Source organism: Monomorium pharaonis, chromosome 3 (assembly GCF_013373865.1).
Source record: "Monomorium pharaonis isolate MP-MQ-018 chromosome 3, ASM1337386v2, whole genome shotgun sequence".
Classification (NCBI taxonomy): domain Eukaryota; kingdom Metazoa; phylum Arthropoda; class Insecta; order Hymenoptera; family Formicidae; genus Monomorium; species Monomorium pharaonis.
The window spans coordinates 21,947,958-21,965,710 of NC_050469.1; the positions used below are offsets into that span (position 1 = coordinate 21,947,958).

The following is a 17,753-nucleotide window of genomic DNA, read 5'->3' on the forward strand; positions in this document are numbered from 1 at the left end:
GAGGGTAGGCGAGGAGGCTCTCTTCTCTGTGAGGGAGAGAATGACGGGATAAAAGGGACGGTAGGAAGGAAAAGAGAGAAATAGAGAATGAGAGGAGCGATGAGGAGAAAGGGGAAGGAAAAGAGGCAGAGAGGGAGGGAAAGAGCGAGAGAGAGAGAGAGAGAGAGAGAGTTAGCCTCATTTAACCGAGAAGGCTCCTGCCACGTCGTGCGTGCGATACTCCCGCCCTTCGTCTCCGTGCCCTTTTCGTGCGGTTCTACCACCCGCCCAATGCCGCAAACCGCTCCAAGTTTCACCTTCGAGCTCCTTGGGGATGCTATAGGCTGCGTCTAGGAGCGCTTAAGACCCGGGCTCGACCGAAACTTACTCGGATGGCGAAAATCGTTTCGCGTTCTTCCACGTTTGTTTCCTGACGGTCGGCAGATTTAGGAAATTCCCGAAAGCAGTAGGAATCGTTCTGCAAAATTATACTTCAAAAGCGCACTCTTCATTTTAAGATCAGCTCTCTCCTTTCCCTCGTGGAATTTCAAATCGAGCCGAAGAACGAAATTGATTGTAAAATAGAGTGAGGTATCGTTGAATTAAAAGTCACAAAGTATTAAAAAAAAAAAGAGAGAGATATGCTTAAAAAGAACGAGCTTTTCTTCCAAATCTAAAACCCCCGAAGAATTGGGAAAAAGTAATCTCTTCTTCCTGCCCGCAAGACTCGCAGCTATATCACGGGAGTCACGGGAAGAAGAATAATACGAGCGTTCGTCTTGCGATGCATGCGCTTGCATGGCACGCACGCATCGGCGTGCACGTGCGAAAACCACGCGCGCGCTTCGTTCTACATAGCAGCTCTACCTCACGTATGTACGTGTCCGCATTCGGAATGCCCTTGCACACGAAACGGGGCACTTCTGCCATCACCGCCGACCGTCGCTTTCGCGCGTATGCACGTCCCGGCGCACATGACTACCCCGTATAGTCGCATTTTCTCGAGCCAATGGCTGTGAAATCGAGCGTTTTCCCCGCTTCTTTCTCTTTCGTCGCGCGCGCCCGCGCGCGCGCGTCTCCTCTTCCGCGGAATTGCGGACGCACTCGAAACTACTACGTCTTCCCCCAGCGGCTTGTGGAATTCCGTTCGGTTCCTCGGGCATGCCGGTCGACACGACGGCATGGAACTCGAGTGGGGAACATCAATTCCGAGCGGCGAAAACGACCGCACTGCTACAAACTGCATTTCGTCTTGCATTTGCGGCCGACCTCCTTTTCCTATCGTAGAAGAAAGCCCGGATTTTTTCCTGAAGACAAATAACACTCTAGATTGAAGGATAGGGATTGAACGTCTCTTTTGTTACGCTGACCAAAACGATCCTTAAGGAATCGTTAAATATTAATGGATTCATTCTCTTTATATTATCTTTTGCTTTTTCTATCCCCGGATAAACTAAATAAAATATTTGCTACCCATTATCTGCCTGTGTTCAAACATAGACATTTATCCATTAGCTAATTTACCAGATATAGTTTATCCGAAGATGGAACAATCAGACCTAAAGCGGCCTCTAGGCGCTCAATAATATTGTACAATATTCTAGATAATTGAAAATAAACTCAATATAGCCTCCAGAAAATCAGTAATACTGTACGATTTCTACATTGTCCAATAATATTGAGCGTCTAGGGACCACTTTAAACAGCTCGTCGCTGCTTTTCAAACTCTTAACAGACTCGTTTGAAACAGTTCTTCTGAAAGGATTCCGATAAAAGATTATAAAATTTCATCTTGCATATACATAAAAAACAATTCGTTAAAATATACAAAAAGAAAAAGTGAGGACAAGTATTGAAATCATCGATTATTCGAGAGATAATTGTGGCTTTACACAGACATAATAATTTTTTCAATTTTTACAAAAATTTGTTTTCCAAGATCTCAAAATATTATAATATTTTTAAAAAACTATTAAAAATGAAAAAATTGATTATTTTTAAAGATCAAAGATTTCTTAATGTGGTTTGAATTGTACTTTTTCTGTTGCAATTTAGATTTTCGTTTGCGTTCTTTTCTCTGGAAAAAAACATCCATTCAACTAATTCGAGTTTTCACTTTGATCCTATTATCTGAGAAACACTTATCCAACCAATTCAAGTTTTCATTTGAGTGCTATTCTCTGAAAAGCACCTACTCACTGTCTAATTGTCTAATTTAGAAATCGTTGAGTATAAAGGATTATATCATGAAGGATATGAAAAAATGTTTTAATCTTTTTAAGTAACAAAGTTAAAAAATTGAGGAAGCAGTTAATAGTTTAGATATTTCATCTTTTATAATTCATGTTTAAATATGTATATTTTTCTTTTGTATAATAAGTTTACTTACAAAACATGAGTATTCTAAACCTAATTCCCTTACAGTTCAATTACGTCGTTTACAGTTCAATTATATTTACAATTGTTTTAGCGTTGCGAAACAATTTTTCGTTTATATTTTTATTTATAACACTTGCTTGCAATAACCAATTTTAATTGCAATGCAACAATCAATAGTCAATTAATATTTTTACATTGCAATTCAAATGATAATTATTACTAGTCTGTGAAAATTGTTAATCTTTCATCCGTGATTTGAGTATCTTATTTATGCTTTTTTAATGTGACAAATGTTAGTTTCGCGTTTCAACATTTTTTACAATGAAACATTAAGTTTCTGAACGCTTTGTGCTTGCTGTAACTTTCTTTTTGTGCAAAATTACATTTATTCGTGCAGTGTAACCTTGTTTCATAGTGTCCTTTGACTTCTCGAAGATGCTAATCGATAATCAGAACTCGTCGAGAATTGTCGTTCATTTGCGCAAATAACTCCCGCGAGTACAAAATCTCGTTGACCCGATTTGCTTTAACTGCGGTGCTTGAGAAAAAAATGAGGAAAAAAAATCCGCCGAACTCAGTCTGGCTGCTCTTAATCTTTCTTCGAGTAACCCAATGATTTCTATACCCGGAAAATACCGCGGCTCTTTTTTACGACCGGCATAACTTCGCGGCTAAAGTTTAATTAAGTAATGCACTTCCGTCATTGCGCCCGCGGTGTTGGTGCTGCATGCGCGCGACGCCGATTTTCCCTCGGAATTTTTCTTTGCTAGAAGACTAAGTGCCACCCATCGGCCATAACTTGTCGACAAAGAAACCTCGCTGGAGCTGGTTCTTTTCAATGACAACTCGGAGAGAAGCTTGAAAAATGCGGAAATTTATCCAACAGAACGCCGCTCTTGAAAATCCGTAGCGATGACTTCCAACGGCTTCCGTTGGTTTATCTTTCAGGAAATTGAGCCTTCTCTCCTCCTCGCACAATTATGCCATTTTTTAAAACTCGGAGAATATTCGGCGACGTTCTATGCGCGTGTAATACGAACGCATAACTCGCATTTTAGTTGCGTTTTATGTCACACTCGCGAGCGCAGTTGAGACGAAGAAAATTGAAAATTTTTCAGACGTCTCGTAAACTCACAGCATCCCGTGGAACACTTAAATTTATTGAGTCAAAGACGGAGAGAGAGAATGTCTTGGATTTATTACGAGTACTCTTTATAACAATGGATACTCAAGAGCAATTAATAACAGCAGTTGCTCTGTCATAGAAATTTCGACGAAACTTTGTAATAAATAATTATATGTACAGTAAAAGATCTTGGCATACGCTAAATCTGAAGAATATTTAAATAAATTAGAAACTAGTTCAAGTTAAAAGAAGATTAATGTCCGAAAAGTTTATCGGTCAAGTAACGAGATTAAATTAATATCAACTGAATATTTCAATACAATTTCAACAGAAGTTTAATCCAAGTTTCAGCTGCCGAGAGAAACTTAACGTTGACGGTTACGTTGAGAAGTTACGGCAAATAATTGCAAAATGATCCGCTGACGGAAAATTTCTACTTCAACGAATCTGAAATGCCCCCCGTGTACGAAGGAGAAGACAATTTGATTCCTCGCGTTGTTTTCGACTGAAATCCGGAGCGCGAACCTGAGAAATAGGAGCATCGGGGAAAAGACCGAGAGGATACGGTCCTCCCGCTATACGGCGGAGTTATATTTTCAGGCTTGCGGCAGATCTCTCGCCGATTTCGCAATATACAGCTGCCGGGGAGAGTTTTCCCCCCGGTGAGATATAGCACCCCGTGAAATTGCTCGCGAGCGGCTCGATGACGTATTGCGCGACGACGAACACACCGGGTATAACCGAGAGTTCTACAGTACCGGGAGCCAGCCGGTTGCGAAAGCACTACGGTATGCGAATTTGACGACACAGGAAAACTACTTATTCCTCCCGATCCTTCCCCTCGCTCGCTCCGGTATTTAATCGGCGCTTTTCGAGATCGCACTCCGGGAAAGTACAGCGTTTAGTTCTAAAAAAAAAGAAAAGAAAAAAAACGAAAAAATAATGTTCTCTCTTTTCGTTGCACACTGCAGGAAAGTATTTCGCAAATCCGTTTACTCGCTATTTTTCCACGACAAAGGTTTCAAGGCAGATTTTCCTCGAGGAAAATTAATTTTCCAAAGACAAGTCCTTTATATATGTCATCACTTTTAATTCTTTAAGGATCGCTAATTAACGACATAAAGTAAACTGATAATTTGATATGGTATCTGATTACATGAATTAAAGAATATTCTTTGAAAGATGATACTATATTCAGCGTACAAAGAACTTTCAAGACCTCGGAATCTTATCGCAGCTGTTTTAAGCGAAACTAATTTCACTAAGAGCATTTCACTCGCCGCGCGGATAAAATCTAGCAGATTCTTTCTATTACGACCTGTGTAGATGTTTACCCGATGTCACCTATTGATTTCGGCAAGATGTTGCCGCGTTATTACGCACACGCGATCCAAGCGGACCAACAATAACGGGGCACACAATTGCCACGACGTTCGTTTCAGAGTGCAGTTTGAATAGATTTTAATGTGCGCTCGCTAATTGGCCACAGGTGTGCACCTGAGCAAGTCCCGCAGGAGGAGACCACGTTGGAAACGCGCAGTGTAAGTGCACGAGCTGGTCGGTGCAGTATTTACGAAACAACGATCATTTTGCAGAAGCGCGTTCAGAATTGCTCTCGTTAGCGCGCGCAACAGCGTAGAAGCACTATATTTCGCTTAATTTTATCGCGAAGGCCACTTTTTGCTTCGTGAAATAAATATACCTTTTTCGAAGAGAGCTAACAGATAAAACAACTGAATCGGATAAACAATTGTTTCGATTTATAATTTAGCAACAATAAAGGTGTGAATAAGTATTATATTTATTTCCAAAAAGAAGTAATGTATATTATGTATACAAAATAGTTTTTTATACGTAGACGTTGCAGATGTTACGTTGTCTCCCAAGCCCCCGCCAAAAAGAAACTGTAGATTCCACTTTACTGGTAAACAATTATCGATTTATCTGCCGCGAGAGTCAGATCCCGAAGTTTCACGGCGTGAAATCGCAGTCGCGGTGCACCCTATAATGCTCAGACTGGACCGGTCGGCATAGTCGTTTTCCGTCTCGCGTGTAATCCGGTCCTTTGTAGGTTGGCCCTGGCGCGCTCCGCTTCGCTTGATTATTAATTATTATTGGAAGGCAAATGTAGCGTGACTGTTGCGCGCGGCAGGGATCGATAGTTTCATGCACGACGACGAGCCGCGCGCTCGAAGAGGATTAATTCGGTAGCAAGCGAGACTCCTCGGACGGACGCTTCTGCCTTTATCATCGGTCTTCGTGCTCCTCGATTTTCTCCCGGAGCGTCGAACTTACCCCCCTGCTCCTCTCCTGTCGTATTTATAAACTTTTCGCCATTGAAAGCACTAGCCACGGGGCTAGTTGGGAGAGAGAGAAAGGGGTGGGGGGAGGGGGAGAGAGCGACGCGGACCTTTTCTCTCGGTAGGAACTTCTCTAGAAGGATATTGACGTCGAGAGATTTCTCGGCGTTGGCAGGACGATGAAAACTTCGTAATTTCGGACGTGCTCCAGTTTGCCCGTTGATGACTTTAGCTGAGCCGAAGCTATTGCGATCCTTTGCAGACTCGCGCGCCCGGGCGCGCTTATATACGCTCCCGGGGACTGTTACGCGCCGAGACGAAAAGTTTGGAGCGGCATACTCGACCGGTTATTAATAGGAGAAATACGACGGTTTCATCGCGCGGCGAACAATTTTGCGATTGCTCCCGAAAGCGTCGTTTAACACGGTCAGGAGCGTTTTCAGGAAAAAAATGTTGCACATGAAACTCCATAGAAATAAAGAACTCAGTCTTCAAGTACGTTGCACATTTTACGCTTTAATATAAAATACTATACATTTTTTTTATAAAAAACTATTATTCTCTCAGGCTTTCTGATATCGTATACATTTTTAACATAATTATTAGTTTATAAAAGTATCATATTTCGAATTCAGTAAAATATTCAGCGACGAAAACACATCTCGGGATGGAAAATAATAATTGAGCGCTCTCATTGAAAGCTCTCGCACAATATTTGTAGTGGGATGAGAAATTGCTGGGGTTTATCGGATCGTGGAGTGGACTTAATAAAAATCCGCTGCTGTTCGTCGCTGCATTAAAGACGAGCAATATAATAAGAAATACGCTCGGAGGGCAGTCCTGCACGGAGGTCTTCGATAAATTGCGGGCTCAATAGTTCCAGCGGCACATTTTCTCCGATCTCGCGCGTCCGAGCGGCGAAAGGGGGGAAGACCGGGTAGGAAACGTGGGGTCCATCCGGCAAGTTAAAGTTATCGTTTTCATAACTCCTCGCGCACTCAAAGGGGGTGGGACCGGCCGATGAAAATATGCCGCTGTTACGGGAGGATTAGCGGGGCTTAACCGGGAGATTTAGATTCATCTGGGGCTGGGCGTGCTCGCTAAATATCTAATCCGGAAATATTGTTGTCTTTGCTCAGGATGTCGGCAGGATGTCGGGGGACGTGCACACGACGGAATTCTCAGCGGATAAATCCCACGGCCCGCACTAAATATCACTTTGCAACGTTAGCGTAGTATTACGTAAAACAAATTGCGGCACAATATGTAGGCCCTCGCTCTTTTGATCTGACTTCTCGGCAGGGAGATGAAAGAAATGCGCCATCACGGTACTTGCACTGTATCACCCCTTATCGTTTTTTTTTTATCGCGATGTAACTTTGTGGATATCCTCGTGATTGTTTGCATTTGCCATCGCGGAACTTTTTTTGGCTATCTGAAGCCTACCCAAAATAATCTTTCTAACATATATAAAAATATATCGAGTGAAATATTAATATACTAACTTTTCTTAATGAATTTTTAATCAGTTACTGTGAAAAGCAAACTTGTGGCAAAATATATTTTTTATTTACTAAAACTTCAACATATTACAGCACTTGTTTCATAATATTTGCTTCTAAAAAAAAAGACCAGTAACTGTTTCATGTAGCTGCTTTGCATTTTAATGAAAGAATTCTTTGATGTAAAACAGTTTGCAGAGGCTTGTAAATATCATCAGAAAGCATATGAAAGTATTGTTAACGGAATAAAAGATAATGGGAAATAAACATATGTTTCTAAAAGAAAAAAAATTCTCGAGGAATAATGAGTTGAGGTTCCAGTAACTAGATTTTTCACACAATATGATTTTTAATAATTTATTAAAATTTTCAGGGTTTTTTCGTTATCGGAGTTTTGAATAGCTTTTTTCACCTTAAACTTTTAATTTATTGTATAACATATGCTGCTTTCCATTTACATCAAAACTCAGATAATTCTCACTTGTGACGTCATAACTCAGTTAAATGCACGTTCCTTTTGCATTCTCACAAGTGAGATTCAACTGAGTTTTTTCCTACAATCTGAGCAATTTCAAGACCGTGTGCTTTATTGAGTCTCGCTTAACTCACTTTAGAAGTGAAGTTATATATTGAGATAATTTTGTCATTAAAATAAGCGTGATCACTTGCATGTTTCTTTAAATCTGAGTAATGACGTCACTATCCGATTATAAAATACTCACATTACTGAGTGACACATTACTCAGTCTCACTTTCAGATAAATGGAAAGCAGCATTTATAAACATATGATGAAGAAAATTGAAATTTTTATATATGTTAATGTCACTAGATATTTCTCTTGTATACTTATGTTAATAATAATGTACTAAACAAGGAATACTGATATAATATATCATTTTTTAAATTCTGTTTTCTTACTTAACTCAAAACACTTGTCTTAAACATAAAATTAAAAATTATTTCAAATTTAGTATCCGAAAATAAATGCTGCAAGAAGTGGCAGTTTAGCGAGTGTTCCACGTATCTCTACAAGTGCGTGATAAAAAAGAAAGAAGAATGAAAAATGTGAAGATTCAAGATGACGAAAAAGTACTCCATTAATGTCATTACGAATTGATACTGGATATACACGTGCGGAACAGACCGTTTGGACATAAAGGACGCGGTTCGTAATATCTGATATCCTAATGTGATTCCCGGTCTCTGTGTGTGATCCAGGTATGCGGAAACAACGAACGATATAATTCTGCTACACCGCTTCACCATTAGTTTACGATCCCCAAGGGCGCACGAAGGGTTGGTCGCAATGTTTATAGGGCCTTGTAACAGGGAGCCACGTAACGTAGCACCCCCTTCAGGCCTTCTCTGCCCTGCCGGCGAAAGTTATAATTGCTGTATTGTTCACTCGACGACCAGGATGGTGACCGCGTTTTTTCGGCATACGCCCATTAAGTTTTTTGTAGTTACAGTGTTCTTCATCTATAATATGATATTCTGGGACTGTGAAATCAAAAGCCCATTTTAGAGCCGAGATAAGTTCTTGATGACAACTCAATATTGTGTGAATATCAAAATTGATGCAAATTAATATTTAAATTAAGATCTAAAATGAAACACTTAAGTGTCTCTTGACAAGAGTAACATAAGGAAATATAAAAATCGATATAACGTAAAAATTAATATGTTTATTTCTCGAATCTGCGAATTTGTAAAAAAAAAAGACACTTTCTTCTTCGGAAAAAGAGAACATTAATCTTTGCCAGTTCGAAGATTTTACGAACTTTATAAAAATACAGCTTTCGTAAACTACAATAACTTTTAATAATGGCGTAAACGTATTTTACAAATTATAATATGTCGCGCAACAGCAGTTCACGTATTTTCTTAATAACCGTTGCTACAGGCGTTGCGGAAAATATACGCATACGCGTTTGTCATAAATCATAAATGCCTGAGCCCACCGCAGGGCTTAATAAGTCGGTGTATCGGCGTGGTTTCCCTCTTTCGTATCTCTCTCGTCCTCTGGTTTTCTACGAGCTTTCGGAGAGGGCTTTTCCCAACTACTCCCCGAAGACTATAGATTATTGCAACTTCTGACGCGCAAAGGATGGAATTAAAAACTTCTCCCGCCGACTCCTGCCGGGAGTTACCTGTGGCTGACGGATAAGGATTTAATTGGCTTTGTGGGGGGGAAGTTTTAATGAATATACGCGACGCGGTACATTAACGCTTTTATTGGTGTACGCTGTCGTTGTTGTCAACGCTCCTCGTCGTTTCGACATAGTACTTCTGCAGGCGACGCAGCCACACTGTCCAGTATTGCTGCAACGTGTTGTCGGACACTTCGTACACCGTTGCTGGTGCGCCGCACGTGTAAGCAATCACGAGTAAACCTCGCTTTATCTGAAGAATCGAAAAACACAGCCGTTTAAAAAAAGTGGCTGTTTTCTTTTCAATATTTTTAGAAAGTACTAGCAGAGCGGCTGTCTGTATTACGCGAAACATTTGACGAACAAATTATAACAAATAAAATGACGATAATCAAATGCGAATTATAATTTTCATAATAAGATTGTTTTATCTATCTCTTTTAAATGAAATTTTTGTTGTGACGAGATTTACCTCAAAGGGATATAGATTAGAAGCATTGATAGCACCGATGTACGCGGCGAGTTGTACAGGCGCGTCGTATGTTTCCTTCAAATTCAATTTCTTCCTGTCAGATTTTTTCCAATCAATTACGTAATTTTCGCCCCTACGAATTTAGTATGAGTAAATGCTCTGAATATATGCAGAACGATTTCAAATTTTATTGCAAGAATAAAGGAAATAAATATTGTTCAGTCGATATAGTTCAAAATCATTGATCGTGTTAAATATATAACATAATGCATTGACTAGAGAAACTCTATTTCGATGAATATGGATTGACGGAAATCAGGCTAATTAATGAAATCTGAATAATTCGTGGATATATGAACAATACATAATTCAATAGACATAGATACCCGAGAAAATCTAATAATATTGCAGAAATATAATTTCAACCGAAAACTTAATATGAAGCAAGTAGTAAATGTCATCCTAAAATATATTAAGATGAAAAGTATCGGAAACGTTGCGGATATTTATGAAGAAAAGTTTATTATGGAGATACGAAACTTTTTCAGCATCTTTCCTTGAATAAATAGATAACACGCGGGAAAATATTTAATTCAAAATTTATGTCTCTGATATTTATGAATTTTGAAAAGAGATAATATCTTCACTTTTTTTCGTAAATTTATAAAATATAATTTTTTATTTCATGAACTGTATAAATATCGAATTTTAATTTAAAGTTATAAAATCCATTTACAAATTTCATATACAAAATATAAAGTATTATAGTTATAATAGTCAAATATCAACGAGATTTTTATTAGCTAACTACATTTATTGTTAGAGTTTTATATTTTACAATGGAAAATATAAACTGATTAGAGAGCAGACAGTGACCTCTGTTCTTGCCTGTTCCATTTAGAAATAGAGTTTTCTAGCGATGGCAAAGCAAAGCTTCTGTTTTACCTATAAGAGGCTATACAATCGACTACGCCTTTGTAATGTAATTTTGTGTGAGCCACATATGTCTCGATCGCTTTCACATGGTGCACATCTCCCAAAACACACCGGACGCTCTTAAAAACTGGTTCTATTCTCGAGGGAACCTCATATTCTTTACCCAACAGGCTCTGTGCTATGCATGAATGCAAGGACGTACCATCCTCTAACAATGCTACACCGGGAAATAGATTTGTTAAGCTTATTGAAGTTTCTCTTTTTTATGAAATAGCTTATCAAGTACCTTTTTGATACTCTTCAAATCCTTCTTGCCCAAGCTTTTTTATCATTCTCTCTTTCCATGCCTCTAGAGCCAGTTTTGACTCTGGTGATAAGGTTTGAGTGAGAATCTTAGTTACACTGGGAAATTTTATTGTTTCTAGATTATCTTTTCCAGATATAGATAATATTTCCGTTGATTGTAAGGGAAATGTTTTGTCTTCTTTACTGTTCATGATTGGAAAAGATAGTAAATTATTTATAATAACATCAGGCAATCTTCTAATATCAGAAGACATGTATTTTGTGACTGTGTTTTCATTATCAGGTGATGAATTAGATATAACTTTAATATCACTACTTTTTGGTGACAAATTAGATGTTGTATTAGTAAACTTATGTTCTATTTCCTGAGCAACTTGAGTAGAATCAGGATCTTGAGAAGAATCTTTTATACTTTGATCAGTTAGACTTTGAACATCCATCTCGCTAAATTTTTTCATACTTTGATCTTCGTCATTCAATTGTTTATTTCGTTGCTTTGCAGTGACAGTAACCTTTTTGAGTTTATCTTGAAAAGTTTCCATAACCCATGACAATTCTGTATTTACCATATTTGATTTTTCATGGGGTATTTTGCCTTTCTTTTCTAATTTTAACCTCTTTTTCTTTTGAGTCTTTGTTTCAATTAATGGACCAAAAACTGATCTATATTCTTTCATCACCCTTTTAATTTTGTTATCTTTTGAGGAGTATCTCTTAATGAACGGCTGACACATACTTTGTGTATTAAAAGATATATGTAAAATATATTTTAAAGTACCCAACATAATTGTATTTTTGTTGATTGAAATACAGTTATGTATTACTTCGTCTTACTCGATTCCTCTGATCTCAACTCTATTAATAAATAAAAAAGTAAATATAAATATAAAATTAGTTTTTTATCGAAATAAATTAAATAAACACATAGTTATCTGTAGACTACAGGAAAATTATAAATATAAACAAAACTTACCGGGAAAAAGCCTTGGTCGATTTTGCAGTCTTTGAAATAACTTAGTTATTAAAAATTTTAACTTTAGTTATATAAAAATAGAAAACTCGCAAAATAATTTTTATTTAACTGCTAACTTATAAAAAAATTAATGTTTTCTCTATAATATGCAGCGCGGTTAAAGAGGTTATGTAGACACATGGTAAACTTAACCGAACTGACCTAACTGCATCACAAACGCATGTTACTGCCATCTATAAATAAATCTGGAATATAATTTACATCGTTTTATTATCAACATTTGATATAAATATCACATAATACATATGTATATTTTTTTACAAGTATATCGTAATAATTAGTAAATTATTTATTTTATAAAAATTTTTCAAGTTTTTTAGTTACAAAAGAAATTATATCAGAATTTTTTGCTAACGTCAAAATCTTATCTGCATACATATAATATACAACATATTACATTAAATAATAAATTAAATATTTGTATTTAGAGTTTATTATCGGTTTACGTAATTTTTTATTAAATTAAATCTTAATTTTTAATTTTTTTATTATCTTTTTAAAACGTGATAATAAAATACTTTAATAATAATTAAGATGTAATTAATATAATTTAATATTTTTATAATATATGTTTTTCTTATGATTAAAAAATCTGTAATTATAATTATTAACACACTGTAACACAAAATGTATATTCGCAACCTATACATACACATTACAAATATGTTATTGATAAATACCAGAGGAAAGAGTTGCATCAGCACTACATATGCTTACTACTATAAGTAAATTATTAAAAGTTTGCTGAATGAAAAATTCCAAACTTTGTACAATCTGATCACTGAGGCCGTTTTATCGTTTTATGCCCAACATTAAACTTAATTTTATACTACTGTTGCGGGTAGTAATAAGATGCATTGATATACTATCAGCCATCGCGCTTATATTATCGCCAACATATTTTCGCATTATCGGCAGTCGCGCGATCGGTATTACAAGCGCGCATTTCGCAATAAGAATCCGTGAAGTTGGATCTGAAACAACCGTTGGGCCATACGTTTTATTTTATTGCCTCGAATTCTGTACTATTCAAGGAAGTTTCAGTTTTACGCCGCGCATTATTGACATCAGATTCTAACATTCGTATTCTCTAAGGAAATCACTACTTATCCTTTTCATACGTGACTCATTTCACACGCGCAATTATTGAACTATCTCTAAGAAAATACGGTAAAGCGATCAAAATTTATAGATTAAAAAGGATGCACAAGCATTTCAGGTCTTACATAGAGATTAAAATATTTCTTTTTGCGTATATACAAAAATATACCCGCAATTCTTTTGATAGAAAATATTTTCTAAAACCTTTATCTAGTATTAGAAATGTTAAAATAGAGTGTTCCGTCATTTAGATGACGAAACTGACTTGTCGAGGGTGTTATAAGTTCAAGAACGTGGCACAGAAAAAAAAACAATGGCTAGCACAGCGTGAGCAAAGATATATATCCAAAACTTTAGCAATATAATAGCTTTATCAGCACTTACATCCGGTACCATATCTGTAAGACTCCGATGGCCGCGATTGCTCGCCTAGCCTAGGCATTGGTCAAGCGGGGTGTGCCGGTGCAACCCCCTCATAGCGCTTGGCTTACGCAACCATCGTTCACGGACGACCTTTGATGTGGTTTAACTTTCTCCCTTCCCTCCCCGCGGAAAATTAACGATATAACGTGCTTTATTGTGTGACGTGCACCGATACCGCTGAGCCTACTCGTGCGCTGACGTAAGACCTTACCGGACTCGTGGCCCTTTCGAAGGCTCGAGGGGGTACCTCCTGCCCTCTTTCCCATGATTAACGAGGATTTTTCTGCTAATTTAATAACGGCCTGCTGTCGAATCGAGTTTATGGCAGACCATTTGTAAAACAGCGATTATCCCAAGTGGCGTCGAAGTAACAGGAAGATAACGCTTGCAGCGGACAGTGATATATGGCGCCGTTTATTTAGCAATTAATCCCTTTTTTCATCAGTTTTAATTGCAAAAAGAAATATTTGTCGCAAATAATTATACGAGTGTAAAAGAGCAAGCAATTGAAATATATCATTCTGTATTATTTTTACCGGCAAATTTTTTTAAGATGCCGAAGAAAAATGAAAATTGATTCTAAATCGTCATATTTCTTTATTTATCTATTCTTCTGGTTTGTTTTTTTTTTCTTCTATGTCGTCATCGGATACATGATAGGTTGCCACAGAAAGGAACTGTAGCAAGACATGAACTGGATGAAAAAAAAATGTCTTCACGTTTTTACGTAACGGTGCAACCGAAAACCGTCGTTGCAGAATCGTGAAAGTTTCGCCACGTATGAAATTTAAGATGATCAGAATTCGACTTGAGTTCAAGTCAACTAATTCTGAGTAGAGTAACCCATTGTCCTTTCGAATTATAATATCTTATCCATAATGTAGATGGAATAGAAGGATTTGACCAGGTAAAGTGTCTGGGCTTTATCTTCAAAGATGGGATGATTACTTTGAAAGACGAAGGATTTATGAGATTTCAGTTTAAAAAATGGCAAAATTAGGAGTCTTTAAGGCGATAAAAATTGTTACTCTTTCGGTAAGTTTTAATTTTAATTTTATTACAAATCTACAACTTTATATTACAATAAAGATATTATTACTACAAAATAAAAGTTAAAGATAATAACGTAGATGTTAATAATTAAATGATCAATCTTATCTTATTTAAAATTTTGTCCTTTTAATTCAATGAAAGAAATCAGATTTCTGAGGAATCTGATAATTCCACATTCTTAGATTATGCGTTAATCCAAACGATTCATCGAGAATAATGGCGTCGATCCTCCTTCGGGGGATTGATCGATCGACTTTTAATTCCCACCGACACAGGTCGATCGCGCGGTCTAACAAAGAATTTTCGTGACGAGTGTGCTAGAAAAATCGTTTTAGAAAGGCGTATTAGCCACGCGTACCTCTACCTTCTTGCCGGCGGTGCAGTATTGCATCGCTAACTGCTCCTACATACATCTCTATATTTACGTACGTGCGTATGTGTATGAGTGAGCGGGGTATCGCATGTAAATGTGCGACACATATATACACATCTAATTCGTCTCGGTAAAATGCAATGCTGTGAGAAAAGACTCCACCGGTATAAAAGGGGGTGTGTCTCGTAAGGTCCGCATCAGTTTCCGTAGTGATCTCCGCATCGCCACATCATTATCGTCACCATGAACGCTATAGTGAGTAATTCTAATTCCTCGAATGATCAGAATTGTCACAGTGATTACATCTATCGATCTACGAATGTCTGCGAATAAAAACAGTTTGTAGATTTTGATTACATGCCTTGCAAGTAGAATTTATTGAAAGATATTTCTGATATGATTTTAATTCTAGCATATGTATGTGATCTAGTATGTGATATTAAAATGATATTTACATTGTAAACATTCTAGAATAATCTTTCAGTGCATATGATAATTTTTTTCATCCAAATTATATAAAAAGTCAATTACCTTGCAAGAAGATAAAATTTCTATAATATAATACAGACATTCTAGAGTGATTTTTTAATGGATTCACTTACTCATTTAAATATTATTTAAAACTATACCAAAAGTAGCATTATTTTCGCTGCATAAGCTATTATAAGTCAAAATTTCTATCTTAAGGGAAAAAAGAATAAATCTTAAAGTGTACAATTCTTAGATTTTGATTTTAACTAGTATTGTAAAACTAAAATATCCTTAATTGGCAACCGATGTTTAATAAGGTGAAAGATAGTATTATATAGCATAAACTATTTTCTTTTACAAGCGATATTTACTACCCTGTGAGAGAGTAAACTTTCATTGCATAAATACACACCGAGAAAAATGTTTTCATTATACTAACAAGACATATATGATCGATTGTTTGGTTTAACCAAACAGAATTTGTGGTTATCATAATAGAACTTGAGATTTTATAAAATATAAATAAAACATTTAATAAACTTCATTATAATTCAATAATTTTTGATTTTTATTTTACTGGTTGAATCTATTAGATTTTCAATTAGTGCAACAAGATTCTTTTTGTTTAGCTCTTCACAATCAACAATAATATTTTAATAAATTTGTCACAGGTTTTGTTAGCTATTCTCAGCCTGGCAATGCCCATTTATGGCGAGGAGACACAGGTAGAGAAGAAACAGGATAAGAGAGGCGTGCTGGGATTAGGTTACGGTTACGGAGGAAACACCCTGATTGCGGGATCGGCTTATGGAGGTATTTCTCATTACAAAATTTTAGACGCCTGGCGATTTACGCAGATAATTTCTTTTCCGGTCAGGGGTCACGCGAAACGCCCTTTCGATTTCAGGCTACGGGCAAAGTTACATCGGCGGCGTTGCTCCGGCTTACTACTCGGGTCATGGTATTCCCGTCGCCCCTGCCTATGGTTACAGCGTGCCCATAGCGTCCCACGGTTACAACGCGCCTCTGTACGCGCCTTATCGTGTCGGTTATCCCGGTGATCTGGGATACGGCCGGTCGAATTTAGGAGGACTCGGACACGGCGCCGGACTGGGATACGACGCGAGAGGTCTTGGATACAATACGCGTATCGGACACGGAGCTGGACTCGGATACGGCACGGGGTTGGGTCTCGGCGCCGGTCTCGGCGCTGGTCATCTCGGTGCCGGCTACGGCCACGGATTGTGAAGACGCGGGCGACTAATGGATTATCCGACGCACATAATGTCGCGAAACGTCGATATGATTCCTCGGTTTCCTTATCAACTTTGTTCCTACATTGAACATTGATCCCTCCCCCCCCCACCCTCTTTCCAAGATTTATATTGTGCGACTTTTAAATAAACTTTATATTTTTTAGTAATTTACAGTATTCCTTTTTATGCTTCTATTATAACAAGGATAACAAGTTGTTCGTATCTGTCATTAATTTTTTATAAGCATATAAAAATTACATATTATAAATTATGTATATTTTAACGTCTCTAAAAAGTATTTGCATAATTGTTATAACTTAAAAAAAATATTATTACTAATTGTAACCGATAAAAACAGAGAATGTGTGTTTTCACGTAACAATTCATAACTTTGAAACAAATGTGATTTAAGGAAAAATGCTTTTATACCTTAAAGTTGACATTCCAAACTGAATTAAAAAGAAAAGTTGAGTGTCGGCTGTTGAAAAAGTTGAGTTATTCAGTAATATAAAAATGAGGTTTTTTTAATATACGTAAATAAATATAAATGGAAGATATATTGCATTTACATTTTAAATAATGCATTTTATTATTGATATTACAAAAACTGACAATTAACTAGAAGAATATGTTAAGAACATCCTTAGAAGAATATGCTGTATATAAGATAAAACATTCCGAATGTACGGTGAGTGACCGAATATTAATGATAAATCATTCGTATACCAGAGTAAATTTTCGAGACGTCCTGCTTAAAGAAGTGATTCGTAACGAATTAGATATGTTCTTTAAATGTTTGCTTTGTAGGACCGCCGTTCCATATGTTTTTAAGTTGAGTTCCATAAAATGCATTATGCGTATGATATATGTATCATTTATCTTAATTTGCTCC

General features: G+C 36.9%; 2 protein-coding genes across 4 annotated transcripts in view; one reads left to right on the plus strand and one right to left on the minus strand.

The window, feature by feature from the left end:
* LOC105837927 (glycine-rich protein) overlaps positions 1-17,576 on the plus strand; it is a 65,453-nt gene extending 47,877 nt beyond the window's left edge. For 2 of the 3 annotated variants that reach the window (XM_028189250.2, XM_028189246.2), the window contains 2 exons: positions 16,277-16,418; positions 16,513-17,576. In XM_028189250.2, the coding sequence (XP_028045051.1) occupies positions 16,304-16,418; positions 16,513-16,853 (456 nt within the window). In that variant the 5' untranslated portion in view covers positions 16,277-16,303 and the 3' untranslated portion in view covers positions 16,854-17,576. Of the gene's footprint in view, positions 1-14,351; positions 15,390-16,276; positions 16,419-16,512 lie in introns of those variants that run through there. The other variant, XM_012669304.3, reaches the window with a different exon arrangement.
* On the minus strand, positions 6,281-12,359 carry LOC105830138 (mitochondrial genome maintenance exonuclease 1). The gene is made up of 5 exons (XM_012669305.3): positions 12,125-12,359; positions 11,132-12,006; positions 10,855-11,062; positions 9,910-10,042; positions 6,281-9,690 (listed from the first exon to the last, which is right to left on the minus strand). The coding sequence occupies exons 2-5, from the start codon at positions 11,934-11,936 to the stop codon at positions 9,520-9,522; spliced, it is 1,317 nt and encodes a 438-aa protein (XP_012524759.1). The 5' UTR covers positions 11,937-12,006; positions 12,125-12,359; the 3' UTR covers positions 6,281-9,519.
* Positions 17,577-17,753: the final 177 nt, after the last annotated feature.

Excerpts from the sequence above, each read along its gene's own strand:
- LOC105830138 (XM_012669305.3), bottom strand. The coding sequence starts at position 11,936 with ATGTTGGGTACTTTAAAATATATTTTACATATATCTTTTAATACACAA. Across the intron at positions 10,043-10,854 it reads GATTGTATAGCCTCTTATAG|GGGCGAAAATTACGTAATTG; the intron begins GTAAAACAGAAG and ends CTAAATTCGTAG. Across the intron at positions 9,691-9,909 it reads CTAATCTATATCCCTTTGAG|ATAAAGCGAGGTTTACTCGT; the intron begins GTAAATCTCGTC and ends TCGATTCTTCAG.